Source organism: Erithacus rubecula (assembly GCF_903797595.1).
Source record: "Erithacus rubecula genome assembly, chromosome: 2".
Taxonomy (NCBI): domain Eukaryota; kingdom Metazoa; phylum Chordata; class Aves; order Passeriformes; family Muscicapidae; genus Erithacus; species Erithacus rubecula.
This window is the reverse complement of record NC_136685.1, coordinates 103,436,239-103,451,541: the sequence shown is the minus strand read 5'-3', so window position 1 is coordinate 103,451,541 and position 15,303 is coordinate 103,436,239. Positions and strand designations below refer to the sequence as shown.

The 15,303-nt window shown below is 37.9% G+C and overlaps 1 protein-coding gene across 2 annotated transcripts in view; it reads left to right on the top strand.

Annotated features, from left to right (window-relative positions):
• Positions 1-15,303, top strand: part of SPTLC3 (serine palmitoyltransferase long chain base subunit 3) — a 77,940-nt gene that overhangs the window by 20,892 nt on the left and 41,745 nt on the right. The window contains exons 2-4 of one of the 2 annotated variants that reach the window (XM_079332031.1): positions 7,837-8,025; positions 9,433-9,587; positions 10,493-10,641. In XM_079332031.1, the coding sequence (XP_079188157.1) occupies positions 7,837-8,025; positions 9,433-9,587; positions 10,493-10,641 (493 nt within the window). Of the gene's footprint in view, positions 1-7,833; positions 8,026-9,432; positions 9,588-10,492; positions 10,642-15,303 lie in introns of both variants that reach the window. The other variant, XM_079332030.1, reaches the window with a different exon arrangement.

Sequence of the window (15,303 nt, the reverse complement as noted above, 5' to 3'; positions counted from 1 at the left end):
AAGCTTTGGAAATCGTAGCAAACACTTGCTGCAACTTGGCACCACAAACTGTGTGGGGATTGCTGTAACCCAGGTGTTTCATCCACTTCTCTCTGATCCCACATGCCTGGCTTTCTGCTCTGTAATTGCTGTAAGGTTAGGAAATAACCTTTTAGTGTTTGTAAGTCTCTCTCTGGGTAGTGAATAACATTGTTTTGTCTCTAATGATTTAAAATTATTAAGATCCCTCTTTGCCCTCATGCCTTCCTACTTAGGTTAAGTCACTTTGAAGTTTCTGGGAGTAATAGCAGAATAACAGCTGTATGAGACAATCATGTTGCTTTTTCTTCCTAGTGTTTCTTACTATTTGAAATGTACAAATGTAAAGCCATTGGGAAGAGAGTTTGCTGTGCATTTTTTTTATCCCTCACATACTGTTTGATGTAAGTACCTTGGTTATTTGGTATTGGGTAGTAGCTGTTATGGTTCACATTGCTATTTATGAACCTTGAAGTTCAGAATAGTGTTTTCTACTCTTTTTCTCCCTTTCATCAGATTGCATTTTCATGGTTTGCTACTGGGTTTTCTCCTGAGTCTGTGTACACTAGTCTAAGCTTCTGTGCTATAAAGAGTTACATGTGGCTTTTCTTTTAAAAACACCGTGGTGTGACCATTCTGCAATGTGCATTTCTACCTGCTGGACTAAATCCATGCAAGATGAAAACACATGCTGATGTTTTCTGTAGGTTTTTGCAAAAATTGCACACAGCAGGCAATTTGTTAATAGTTGAAATTAAACATTCATTGGTGCTGGAGTGCATGTTGCTTGTAGTGTGTGCAGGGATAGAGTTTCTGATATATCAGATAAGAGACTTATGAAATTAATATGAATATCTGAATAAAAACTTACAAAACTGAGATTAAATGTGTACTTTTTGAGTTCATATATCTTCTTGTTTGGAACCCTTGCCACTGTTGAGTGTTCTTCCTAAATGCCATTTATGAAAAAGTCTTCTATATCCTCCCAATTTCCTATATTGCAATCAAAAGTATCATTTTAGCATCAGAATAAAGTGTTAGTCTAGAAATTATATAGTAATACACAGGAGGTGTACATAACAGCATTTCACAGTATATTTCTAATGTGTTTTTCATTCACATCTGTATTTTCCCACTATTTGTCATAGTCAGCATTGCAGGACTCGTTTATTTGATGCTGAAAGAATTGCTGCGAGATGAGTATGTTGGAGTTTGTGCTCAGCTGAGAAGTCTGGAAGGTGAAGATCCTTTGTGGTGTTTGCCTGTAGCATGCTCTCTTGAAGAAAGGCTGCAAGTTTTCAGTCAGCAATTAGATGACAGTTCATTAACAAATGGAAAGCTCTTTCCTGGTGCTTGTGAAAACTGGGGTGAAGACCCAACCTTCAAACAAACCACAAGCAGCAGAACACGCAGCATTTAATACTGTTTATAGGCAGTGAACTTCTTAGAGTTTCTGAATTGTTAAATCCTAAATCTCTGCATGTTCAAGAGTACATGGTTTCCTAAGTTACTTTAAGGGTGTCCTATATTTCCTAAACCTTCTGGACAGTCTTGGAGATTTTACTCCTAGTCCTTATTGATTGTGTTACTACCAGATGAGTATTTTTTTCTTGAAACTTCAGTAGAAATTAATAGTCCAAACAAAGATTCTGCAGGCACACTAATAAGAACCAAAGCTTTTTTTGGCTGGGTTGCTACTTGCAGTTTGTGTTGGAGCCACTTTCTTGTGGCTTTGTCTCATTGCAAGAGGCAGTGACCTTCATTTTAGCACCTTCTAGGACCTATAGGTTTCACAATTATTTTTAATTTAAGTCTTGTCTTTATAGCTCAGTAATCTATGAATTCTCCATGTAGCTATTTTTGGCTTCTGGTTTAGAAACTTGAGCCTATAAGATCTGAAATATGTTGTTACAGAAAATAAATCACTCATTTAAGTTGAAAGATATAATTGCCAGTAAGTGGGCAGATTTATGAAGTCATCTAAATTTGTGTCAATAGTATATTTATTATAGAGAACTTCTGTTTTCATAATTACAATTTCCTTTTTTTTTTTTTTTTTTCTCCTGGGAACAGCATACAATCATCCAGATTCCTCCAGTGTCTAATGGATTCCTAAGTGATTTTGGGACGGTTTGGTAACTGTGGCAGCCTGCTGGGATCGCATGGGACCTGACAGTTTTATTATTTGGGACCCAGCCCTCTGGTGCCAGTGATCTATTATAGGGGACAGAATTGCACACCAGACACTTCAAGTGGTGACCACCCAGTGGCAAGTGCTGAGAGGGATTCAGCTGGACCATACCCTTCCCTTGGCTGAAATGAAATCCTGTACTACCCCACCTTCAGCTTCTGCTGCAGGTTACAGGCTTCTGTAGATCCTGGCACTCATTTATGTCATTATTTATGTTGATATTTATAGTCTTCCCCATGTGGCTGTCTCACACATCCTAGAACATCTAAAATCATCTACATTTAGGGTCCTGTCCCAGATACTCTTCAAATGCTGTGGAGCAAACATCTATTTAGAACCAAACTGTCTGCAGCAATCAGATGTTGCATTAGCAATTTTGTCTATTCTCCCATCAGTTTTTTGCTGTAGGAGCGTGTTGTCCTAATTTGCTTAAGGTTTCACTGTCATCTTGTAGGTCTGTCAGATGTTGAGCAAACATGGCTGTCACTTGGTTCTGTTTTCAACACCTCTCTCTTCATATACATATCTGTATGGGAAGCACTGTGGAGATCAGTCAACTTGCCTTGTTTTTTTAATAGGTTGTATAAAACAACTTGATAAAATCTGATCCAGAAACATACATAAAGATTCATCCACCTCTGGATCAGATTTTATTCCTGGCAGGGAACTTATATTTAAAGATGAAGATTTTATTGTTCCCAGTAGTTTTATTTCAAGGATATACCTGTCTGCACCTACTGCAGCTGTGTTGGAAGTGGCCATAATTGCAGGAGAATATTTAATTAGAGCTTGTGATCTCTGTAGAACAGACTTGCATGAAAACATGGGGATTTTGGGCTCAGTTTCCTTGACACAGCTCCACTCACCTAGCATACATGGTTACCTCTCTGCTGGGGAGTTACTCAGGGCCAGCACACAGGTTTGGTACTGTGGCACTCTGTACTGTTCAATTCTTCACTCTCCCCTTGGTGCAAATCTGGCTCATCCCAATTAGCACAGTTCCAAGGGCTGCAGGACCTTAATGCAATGAAAAAATATCTCCTAATTTTAACAGTAGTGTGAACAAATATTTAAGTATTATTCATGCTACTGCATAGCTACAATTTCTTTTTCTTTGCTAATTCAAATATATTTTGTAACAATTGCTTGTAAAGGTGTTGCTAGAAGTGTGTTTAATAGACTTCAAGATGAGTTTACATTATTAGTAATCTATTTCCACTAGAATTGTGTGTCCTTTATATTCAGTATTTTATACTGATGTCCATTCTAATAGCACTATGAGATTTGTTGTCAGAGTTGATATCTCCATTTGCAAAACTGAGGGCATTTTGGAAGGGTTCTTAATTATGGGAGAGTTTTGAAATATTATGGATAATTATAGAAAATGGGAATCTAAGAGGTATTGTACTTAAAGCTGACTTTACTGCATTGCCATCACACCTGTTGACTTCCTTGGCATCAAAACCTTGCTGCAAGAAATTCTCATGCTGCAGGATCTTAGTTGAAACCAGCTAAGCAGAGGATCAACACCCAAAGGTTGCATATCCTGATTGTACTTTTGGTTTCCAAGAAGCTGACGAAATCCTAGACGTGTAAAACTCTTTGGTAAAACATCCATTCTCTTTGAATTTCACCTATAGCCTTTCTGTGCTGCATGTCTCTGTGTTGCACCAGTAGATTCCATCTCTGCCTGGAAAGAAAACTTACTGTGGGCAGACCACTGAGAAACTATTTTGATTAGAGATGCCAGCATAAAATTTTTTAAAAGCTAGTTAATTGTGGAATAAGATATCACAAGTGGTATTTACTCAAGATTTTTAAAGGAAGCCAAAGATGAAGTTGCTGGGTAACTCTGGGATGCTGCTTTTGTTGACCTTTTTGCCAGAGAATTTGCAAATTGAAAAGGTAGCAAGGGAAATGCAAGGAATGGCATCCCCCAGGGATCACTCTTTGTACATGTGCTCTCATATTTTCATCAGTGGGATGGAAAAATGGGTGAGGAGACATAAGTGGCAACATGTATTTACAATACAGATCTCCAGGTTGCTGAAAAATTAGGTCTGAACAAGAAACACTGCAGAAGTTTCTTGTTGGTAGTGTGTATAATGTTGACAAAAGATCAGAAAAAAATGCAGATCACTAAATTAAAACCAAAGAATTAATTGGAAGGGAAAATGGTCCCAAGAATGCACAAACAGCAGCGTGCTCTAAATTCAGTATTTTTGTGGCTGAGGAAGGATGTATGTAATCATAAGAGGTGAAACTGTGAGCTATGGCAAGAAGGCAAATAGAATTTTAACAGTCTTTAAAAAGCAACAGAAAAGAAGACAAAATATATTTTGCAAATGTATAAATGCCCTCAAGTGGGGTATGCAATTTTAATTTGCATCCTCTGCATGTCAAAAAAGTTTTATTGATTTTGCAGAGTGAATAGAAGGTTGAACATGAAAATATATAATTTTAAAATTCATTTTTGGACATTTAAATCCATCTAAGGACAAGGAGACTGGTCTAGAATTATACAGATTAAGATTTTTCTAGGTTGGGAAGAGACAAATAGAGAGGCAGAATTTTTTTGAGTATAGAAAATTGGGAGTGGTGTAATTGGCTGAGTAGAAAAGCACAGCAGACAAGAACAGTCAAAGTAAACTGTCATGACACTGTCAGGTAATTTCATTATGAAAAAGGAAACACATTTTTACAGATGAAATGAATTGTCAAAAGTCACTATTTATATCCCAAACATTTTTAGGTTCAGGAATGATGAATACATTCATAGTTATCCCCTGATGACTCTAAGAGTCTTAAAGTCATAAAATGTCAAAGTCACCAATTGCTGAAGTTGGAAGAATATCTATATTTTTGAGAATCTTTGCCAATTGCTACAGTTGAAGGTATGGACTATAAATTGTACTGCCTACTGCAGGTGTTATTACAGATAATGAGAGAGAATTCAGCAGAGCACCTGCTGTGTAATGGTGTAACTAATGATCTCTGAATGGTTTCAGGCATTTGAGGGAAATCTGCTGTATTTGATTTCAGTGCCAGCAACAGTTGAATTACATCTCTCTTCACTGTAAACTGCTGTTCTAAATGCACAGCCTCCAAATCCACCTCCTTCTTCTGAGATAAAATGATATCATATGGCATGATAACATAAAAATAGTCAACAGTAATGCAGTGCAAAATGACAGCCATTGCTTCACTGACCAATTCAGCCAATTCAGACTGGCTGAAATTGAACATCCTCATGATGTTCAGTCACTCATACACCCCACACTTCATTTCTGAAAGAAATGCTGCTCAGAAACACCTCTGCTACCACTCTCCCACTCTCCAGAAGCAGCAAATCCACTTATTTGGGTTATTCTTTCTTGAGACTCTCTCTTTACTTTTTTGTGGCATTTCAGGGATGGATTAAATGCTCTTTGGTTTTGTCACTTTTTAGATGAGATGTCACTTTTTTAAAAAAAATTGGTTCTCCCAGCCTTGTGCTAACTGTTGAAGGACTCTTGGGTTTTTTCCTTCAGAGCCTGGAGAACGTGGATCACATCTGGCTCCACAATTTTTGCACTTCACTGCTATCTCTGCTCTCTACTCCCAGCTGTTTGTATTAAGGACAGTGACAGTGGTTACCTGGTTAAATACACATCATAGTGACTACATCAAATGGCACCTGCTGAAATGAGAGTTCAACAACAGCAGAGTTTTATTGTGGAAGGATTACAGTGCAGAAGTTTGATAGTTTTGGTTCCTTCACCAATAAGGTTTATGGCAATAAAGTGTTTCTTAATAAAATCAATGAACAAAAACATCATAACTCTCTCTTCTGGGCTCAGGTGCATTATCATATCATCACATCTTGATGCCAATTGATTCAAGAGCATCAAGCTACAATGCCACTTGAATTTCCATAGATGACCATAAATATGCTCCTAGCCCATGGCAAATGCAAGGTAATAGGCCTGAGCTTAATCCTTTCTGAAATATTTGCTTTATCTCATAACTATGTGCACACAGCTGTTGTGACTCATTTGAAATTTGACTTGACCATGTATTTAACTCATCCTCATAAAATGTTTTTCATGGTAAATAGGTTGCCCTAAAAGAGCAATTAGGTTGAGGTAGGAGTGCATGTGTAGCATTTCTGCAAAGGTGTTCCCTCACATGGTGAGAGCAAGCCCTGCATCCCTCCTCCCTTGCAGGGCAGTGTTTCCAAAGTCTAAATGTGTTTCTGCTCAGCCCAATCAGCACTTTTTTTTCTCTTTTGGGTTTCCTTAACAGCCTGTCTGTGTTCTCTTGTGCCCAACAATGCTTTTCTTTTCTTTCTTTTTGTTTTTTTTTTTAATTTCTTTTTCTCCCAAAGAAACCATTGAGGAATCCAGGATTAGAACAGCAAGTTACAACAGAAATCTAAATCCTTTGAGGATAAAGACATTTTAATGCAATATGAAGATCAATAATACTCTGTTCTTACAAGTATAGTGAATTGGCAATTGTTCTTAATATGAATATTCTATTTCAGCTTACATTACATAACTAGGTAATCTACATTTTTAGTTCATCCTTCCCACAGGGAGAAATGTGTTAGTGGTATTTCTTCATATGCTGGCAGTTTTGCTTTATAATATGTTAAAATACATGTCTTGGGTATTTGTTTGGTTGGAGTTGGTTTTTTTTTACAGGGCACTATTTTTTTTCTGGATTGCAGTTTGTTAATTTTGAATTTGCAGATTGGCTGTTACTAGACAGTAACTGTAAAGAAGTTTTGCAGAAGTAAGGGAGTTACCACTTTTCCAAAGAATAGTCTGAGGAGTCTATTGAATATGGCAACTGAAAAACTTAGCTTCTTTAATTTGAAACTGAAAATCTGAATATATTTTAATAACAAAATATTTTGTCCACACACTGTTGTAGATTTCTAGAATTTGCTCTCAATGGGATTACAACAAGCAAGGCTGTGTGTCGTCTTCCTTTTTTTTTTTTTTTTTTTTTACTTTTGCTCTTCTTTATTTTGTTTTTTAGAAACCTTAGAATTAGGGGAGACACCACTGAAAATAGGATTGAAAGCATTTGTGAAATCAGAACAGAAATGGAAGGCAGAGATCATGACTGTTTTGGCTGCTTCCTCAGGTCTGGAGAACATGATGGCAAAGCTGCCCTGTTTTAGGCAGGATTTGTTTTATTTAGGTTAGTTGCTGCAATGGGTTGCACAAGACTTCCAGAAGCAGTCAGGCACAGTGTAGGTGAGCTTTTAATGCTGCCCTTCCCTTTTTATAGCTCTGTCTTGCGAGACAGAGCATTGTGGTTTCCATTTAATCACCTTTGAAATAATTGTCCAATTGCACAATGATACATTGCCAATCTTTCATAAGTTTCACATGTTTCAAAATAGACAAGGGAGTGGTGTTGAAGACATCATGAGGACATGAGAGGAGAGAAAATGGGAGATACTTGGAGTGGTCAGTAGCAACTGCACTGTTAAAGGTCCTCTTCTTCAGCTGCTGCAGTGAGGCTTAAATGTCTCCTCTAATTAGAGAAAAATATTTGCCCCGAGGTCAAGGGGTCTAAGCTTTGCTGAGATTCACTGTATTAATCACAAGTTTCTGTTCTGTTTCTTTCAGAAGAATGGAGTGTCAAACGGAACTCTCTACAAAAAAACATTTATTGAGCACTTTGAACAGGCACCAATGTATGTTGCAGTTTTTACCTTCGTGGGGTTTGCAGTGGGAACAATATTTGGCTACCTGCGAGATTTTATGAGAGCCTGGGGACTAGAAAAACGTAACATTGCTGCGGAGAGAGAACAACAAAAAGTATGTATGAAAAAAAGTCATTATGTATCCACAGCTGAGTTTTCACCTGCTTGCAAGTGATTTTTAGCAACAATAAGGAGGCAGACAACTTTCATTTTACGGAGCCTTGCACGGGGGTGGAGGAGTGACACACCCTGCACTGGAGTTGTGTGCATGTGTATGGTTATGTGCCTACATTTATGTAAAATCATCATCTTTACCCAGGGACATGTTCACCTCATTCTAAGAGTGCTGTAATACTCTCAGCAAAGCAGAATCTCAGTATATGAGGTCCATCCACAGAAAAAGAAAGCTCCCAAATGCCTTATTTTTAAGTATATCATCTTTCCAAATCTCTTCCACCCTGATTTTCCTTTGTCCCATGTGGCTGTCTTAGGCTGTCTTACACAGCAAGGCATTTCTAATTTTGTTATAATTGAATTCCTGTAGCTCCCAAAATTTTTTCATGCCACATAGTTCCAAGTGAAATTTGCACCTTAGCAAGATCAATTGCCTTCCAGCTTTTTTTAGAATTTTTGGATGCTCCTCCTCTGTGCAGTTTGAATAACATTGATGGTAACACCTGGCATCATGAAGGAAAATCATGAACAGTTTTACTGTTTTTCTTGCAAATAAAGTTCCTGAAATTGTTTCTTGTTTTAGATTTTCAAAGATGCATGCATAACTTAATGAATATCACTTCCAATTCACTTCAGCATTTGGCCATTTGTTGATTCCAGTTGTGCCTGTTAAATTATTTTTTCGCTCACTACAGGTTACATGTTTGTTTATTTTTCCCACATATGTTAACTGCATACCCTGTTATTTTATCAGCTTATTGTATGCAGTGCCCAACATGGATATATTGCTGCTTCATATAAAGCTTTGTTTAAATTTAATTTCCATGGATAGACATTAATTCTCAACCAAAAATAATTGTTTTAACTGGACGTTTGCATCTCCATGTTAGGCCAGTAATGCCCAAATCACACATATAGAACTAGCTTTTGTCTAATGTATCCAGCATTTCATGAAATGCAGTGAGTTGTTTACCCTACTTTTCTGCAGTCTGCTCCACACATAGAAAAATGCTCATTTTGAAGCAATTGGTTTCTTCAAGTGAAAGAATCTAGATTATTTTTTTCCATTTCCAACTTTCAGGATATATAGGGAGAGTTAGACCAACTTGTTAACCATTTAAAAGAAACCAAACCAAAAGTACTCCACCCTCTAAAAAATACAATATTGTGTGTTAAAAGAATCATAGTAAGACATTTGCTGTTTGGAGTTGTAAGAGACATAGGAACATGTGGCTGCTATGGCTCTCTGTTTACTGATGAATCAGTTTTTCCTTGTTAATAGGAATAACTTGGATACAGAAGCAGATATTTTCCCAGCAACATAACCCTGTGCATGTTTTCAAACCAGGATTTTGTGCCACTTTATCAAGATTTTGAGAACTTTTACACCAGAAACCTGTATTTGAGGATACGAGATAACTGGAATCGCCCAATTTGCAGTGTCCCTGGGCCACAGTTTGACCTCATGGAGCGTGTTACAGATGATTACAACTGGACATTTAGGTGAGTCATCCTACACTCTGCTGCTCTCAGCTTCCTGAGCATGCTCCTGACACCTCTGCAAAGCACAGAAAGTTGGGTCAAATATCTAATTGTCTAATATCCATCAGCACGTTTCTTCCTGCAGCCAGTGCCATGCTGACAGTCTGACCCCTTTTCTTCTGAGTATTTGTTTGGAAATGCAATATGGATTTCCAGCTCCACTGCAAATGGGTTTAGCTGTGTCAGCACAAGGCTGCTCACACACCATTTATAACAACAGAATATTACAACAAAATTTGTTTTATCCTTTGGTTAGGTTTTAAATTGTAATTTCTTGCATTGCATGAATGTGGCTCCTTGCCTTCATAGTGAGTCTTTGGCAGTGGGTTTTAAGCAGATTACAGCTTAAAGGTTTTGGTGTGTTGCAGCTGAATTACACAGCAGTGGGAATTCACAGCATAGACAGTGTGTAGGTTGGCTATATTTGAGCTTATTGAGAATACATCATACAGCTTCCCTTATTTTCATCAGGTTTAAGTTCTGTGTGTGTGAGAGAACACTGATGACTTAATGGAAGCAGTTGACAATTTGCTTGAAAAATTAATGTCTGTAAGTTGTTCCTTAAATAAAATCATGGATTTGTTTGTATATTTAAATCCATAAAAGCAGCCATTCAGCCCATACCAGTATATTGCCATCTACAGCATGGCTTCTGGAAAGCATTCTGACCATGAAGCAGTGCTTAGTTAGGGAAACAGAAAGGCTAGAAAAACAATTTTTTGCTGTTAGAGTATGAGGATTGTAAATTCCCAAGTAGGAACTTAATGCTGGAACAAAATTTGGTGGGAAAATTTCGGGATTATTTTGTTTTCATTTGGGATTGGAGGGAAAATTGCACTGTTGTTCAAAATTTGCTTTAATTCTAGGTTTACAGGAAGGACTATCAAGAATGTAATCAATATGGGTTCTTATAACTACCTCGGCTTTGCAGAAACAGATGTTAATGCTTTGAAAACTGTGACCATAGAGTTAGAAAAATATGGGACAGGAGTCTGCAGTACCAGGCAAGAAATGGGTGAGTAACCAGCAAGATGGCCACCAAAGGTTCTGTAATTATGTTTTTTTTTCTCACAGATATCTTGAAAGAATTGGATACTTAGAGAACTTCAATCACATCAGCAATGGCTTGTTTCACAATTAAAAGGAATATTGTGCTTTATTTGTTCTCACATGAGGGATTTTTTCAAAAGGGAAACATACTGGTTTTTGGAGAAGCAAACCCAAGTGTGTCATATACTCAACTGGGATTTTTAATGATGGAAGTAACAGGCTTATTTTCTAAGAGAAGTAAAAAACACTTTGATATTTCAACAATTGTTCTGGGGCAAATTCAGCTGCATCATAGATTTATATCAGTTACCACACACAGAGGTTTCAGATTAGTAAAATGACCTTTTACATAATGTTTTTAATCCCGTGTTCTGAGGAGGTATTGGAATGTTTTATGAGATACTACTGGCAAAAACCAGAAATTTCTACTTTGCCTTTAGCAAATAAAGTCAGGAAATCTGCCATTTTTTGGTTATATATCCTTTATGATTTGTCTGCTTTGTAAGTTTGTAGGCTGCACGAGTTCTACCTTCAACTTTCTGTTTTTACACAAAGCCTTGCATTCCTTTTGGTACAATCATCTTACATTTCAGAAAAAAACAGTTTCAAGCCAGAGAAATGCAAGGAGAGGTGTTTCTTCAGGCTTTACCTTTCTTGGGAATTATTAAAAAAAAAAAACCCAAAAAACCTTTTCCAGAATGGAGAAGTCTGTAGTCTATAAAAGACTTCTTTTTTCTAATCCAGCAACCTAAAAAAAATACATTTTTTATCTTCAGTGTAAGCTCTACTCTTCCATAAATCTTACAGAAAAACCAATGTATTTTATTTAGTTTTTTATTTAAAGTCTCCATCTCAGACTAAAAAGCAATGCAAACCTTGTCACCTGCTTCTTATCTTGTCACTGTGGTTTGATTTGCAATAATAATTATGTCAGTGATACCACTCAGAGAGGGTTTTACTTTTCCTTTTGTAGGTGACACATCTGGTGACTGCAATATATTATTTAGCCTAAATTGCATGCTTGAAAGTGGTCACCATTGCTAGTCCTTTAAGGTATTGAAGGAAGTTTTCTCTTTTTTCTCCCCAATTCTATTTTGTCTAAGAACATTTCAAGTTGTTTTCAGGACATCTAAGATTATGGCTGGTGTTCCTTACTCTGCAGCTTTTGCTGATTTTTTTAATGGAAGATCTATTCAAAAAGAAAGAAAGAACAAAATAACCCAACTTATTAAAAGATTTGTTCTGTGTTCAAATATTAAAAATCTCACTCGGTAAATTCATGTAGTCATTTGAGAGCTGATTTCTAGGATTTTCTCTTCATCTGAACTCCTGTGCTGTACTCAAAGTTGTCTTGACTGATTGATCAAGGTTGTAGATCCATTCCAATTGCCTTTACAGCAAACAGTCCCATGAACTGCATCAAGATAATTCCCAATGCAAGAATGGGCTGCAGATAAAGAACATTCTAGAAGCCTTGTGAGTTTCTGTTTTTTGAAAGTGGATTTTGGAGGGCAGCTTGGACACGGACCTTCTAAGAAAGGGAAGCAGGGTGTTTAGACCTGGCTTAGCTGGTGTAAATGAGCAGTGACAGCAGTTTATCCTGGGCAGGATTTGTGTTTGTGCTCCGTGGAGAGAGGTGGCTGCACAGGGCAGGGCTGGGCAGTGGCTCCTTTGTTGGTGCTGGCTCTTTGGAGCCTGTTTGTCACCAAGATCTGGACAAACAGCCTGAGGAAAACAGCCTCTGATTCATATGGATCCCCTCTTTCCCTGCTCCCTTGGGCTCCATCCTCATCACAGTCAAACAGAAAAATTCTGAGCTAAATATGTCAGAGAGATACAGGGAATGAATGAAACACCTTAACTTTTTTAATTATCATTTCTCATCTTCATCCTAGATAAAAAGAATAGGATGAGTTTGTTTCTGGTCAGATCACATTTCAAAACTTCTGTTGTTATTGTGGAGCTAAAGTGTTTTGAAGTACAAGTGCAGTGAGCTGGAAGAGCCAAGCCTGTAAATTGCCTGTAGGGTTCTAATCCAAGAGAGCACTTAAACATATTTATATTTTCAAGCTAATTGACTTTGAAAGTACTGTTCTGCTTGTGTGCATTTCAGTGTCTGGCATGTTTGAGTTTTACCAAGATCTCTCTCTAAGCAGTGATAGCTCCCTTTTCGAGAAGGATCATTCCGCTACTTTCAGAGGATTTCAGAGAGAGGGTGAAACAAAGAAGACACAAATAAAAGTAGTGTGAGTGATGTTTGAAAGAACACATGATGGTAAAACTGTCCTTTATGGTATTCTGCCTACAGTCCCTCTTAAAACTGTGGAGGTTGTGGAGAAGGGATACAATGCTGTCATATCAGAATGCTGCTGCAGGTAGTTTCCTCTTAGAACAGGGTTAAAACTGATAAAAACAGTGGCTGACCTTCCTAGAGTTATCCCCCATGAAAAGATTTAAGGCTTTTCACTCCATTTTTAATTCCATGCTCTTTTTAATTATAATAATAAATTACTTTCTTACTATAACAGTGTCATTTAAGACATCTTTTTGAGGAGTTTGTGGGACTTTCAATGTGAAATAAAAAATACTTTCCTTTTATTAAGACCAAGGTTTGTTATCCCTTAGAAACAAGATCTTGAAGTTATAAATGGTACATCCAGGGAAGAATTAACTTGCTGTTCCATGACCAGAAAGCAAATCAACTGGAAAGTACACAGAAAGCCAGCCATAGAGCCTCAGTGTGCAACTGCATAAAGCTGCTTGGGTTGTCTTGGGTACTCTCTGCAAGTCTGATCAAAAATATTTAGCAAAACTGGGAAGTGTAAGAGAAGGGCCACAGGGATCATCAAAGGCCTCAGCATCTTCTGGGTGAAGAACTACTGGCCTTGCTGTCACAAATGCCTGTTACCTGTCTTAAAAAAGAGCCTCAGGGGAAAAATTATAGAAATTTTCAGCATAATGTGTGATGTGGAACAGTGGTCAGTGTTCACTGTCCATTGCCTTTCCCACCACCAGATGTACAAGGCATTGCATGAAGCTGGTAGAATGTTTTCACCTAAATAAATGCTGGAGGCTGCCAGACTTGAGGAGTTCATTGCTGCAGATGCCAGAACTTCAAACTCCCTTTGTTTTATGGGACTCTGGCTGTGTGTGCAGAGAGTTCACTGATAGTTTCTAGAAATACCCAAACTATACCTGATTCAGGGTGTCCTTATTAACTCTGAGAGATGCCAGGAGAGGATACAGAGAGATCTGCACCTACCATATCTGACAGAATTGATCATGAGTGTTATTTAAATTAAAACACCTTCTGTCAGCAGCAGGAAAAGGTCATTTTTTTATTTCTCTGCCTTGTTCATTATACACCAAGAAACCAACTGGGATATAAAAAGAAGTAGGAAGTTTTGGTTTGTAGAAATATGTGTTGGGTCTGAGAAAATAATTCTTGAATGTTGAAGGATTAAAGTAGCCATCCAGTACCTCAAAAGTGGCTACAAGAGAGAGTTTGAGAGGGATTTTTTACGAGGGTGTGGAGTGACAGGATAAGAGGGAATGGCTTCAAACTGAGAGAGGGCAGGGTCAGATCAGATATCAGCAAGAGATTGTTCCCTGTGAGGGTGGGGAGGCACTGGAACAGGTTGTCCAGAGAAGCCGTGAATGCCCATTACTAGAAGTGTTCAAGGATGGGTGGGGCTTGGAGCAACCTGATCTAGTGAAAGGTGTCCATGTCTAAGGTGGGGACAGTGGAATGAGATTATTTTTAAGGTTCCTTCCAGCAGAAACTATTCTGTGATTCCATAAGTAACTGGACACCAACTGTTCAACTGGAGTGTTGGAAATGTTGGGGCATTTAATGTAAACTGCCGCCCAAAAATACCTCTACTGTTATATGTATTTTTTCTCTCAAAAGTATTATTTTTTAGCTTCATAAAACTGCCAGCAAATAGTAACCTAAATAAATATGAAATAGCAAGTGTTCCCTCCATAAAGTGAAAAATATGAAAGACAATTGACCATTAAGTCCTTTTCCCCATTCAAATCAATGTATTTAATGGCTGGAGTGGCAGCTGGCTACTGTTAAAGGCAGATTCAAAAAGCCTTTTGTCTGAGCCCATCCTGTTCAGTGTTTGTAGTCAGCCTTGTCTAAGCAATGTGACAGAGAATTATTGAGAAACATGCAAATCAGCTTCCTGCTTGCTGCTTGCAGATGATAACAAAATCAGAAAAGTTACACTTTTTTTTTAAGATAAGGCAGATTATCTTAGCTCTCCTAGAGCCAGGCTGGTGACAGGACTGTCACACAGCAGCCAGCATTTCCAATGCTCTGTTTATCTAACTCCTCAGTACTCCTCATGGAGATGACATACGTGAGGAACCGGAGCAAACGTGTCATTAGGGCTGGATAAGCAGCCAGGCAGGATTCCTGCCTTCTGAAATCCTCCTCCTGTCATTATGCCTTGGACCAAAAGACAACATGGAGCCTGCACAGAAACACTTGCAGGGTGATTCACTCTGGAGGGCATGTTAGGAGATTGCCCTTTAAAATCAACTTGTACTCTGTTTTAGGGCTTTTTCTTTGAGGATTTTTTTTTACACTTGGTTGTGATCTCATTTCTAAAGAGCAGAT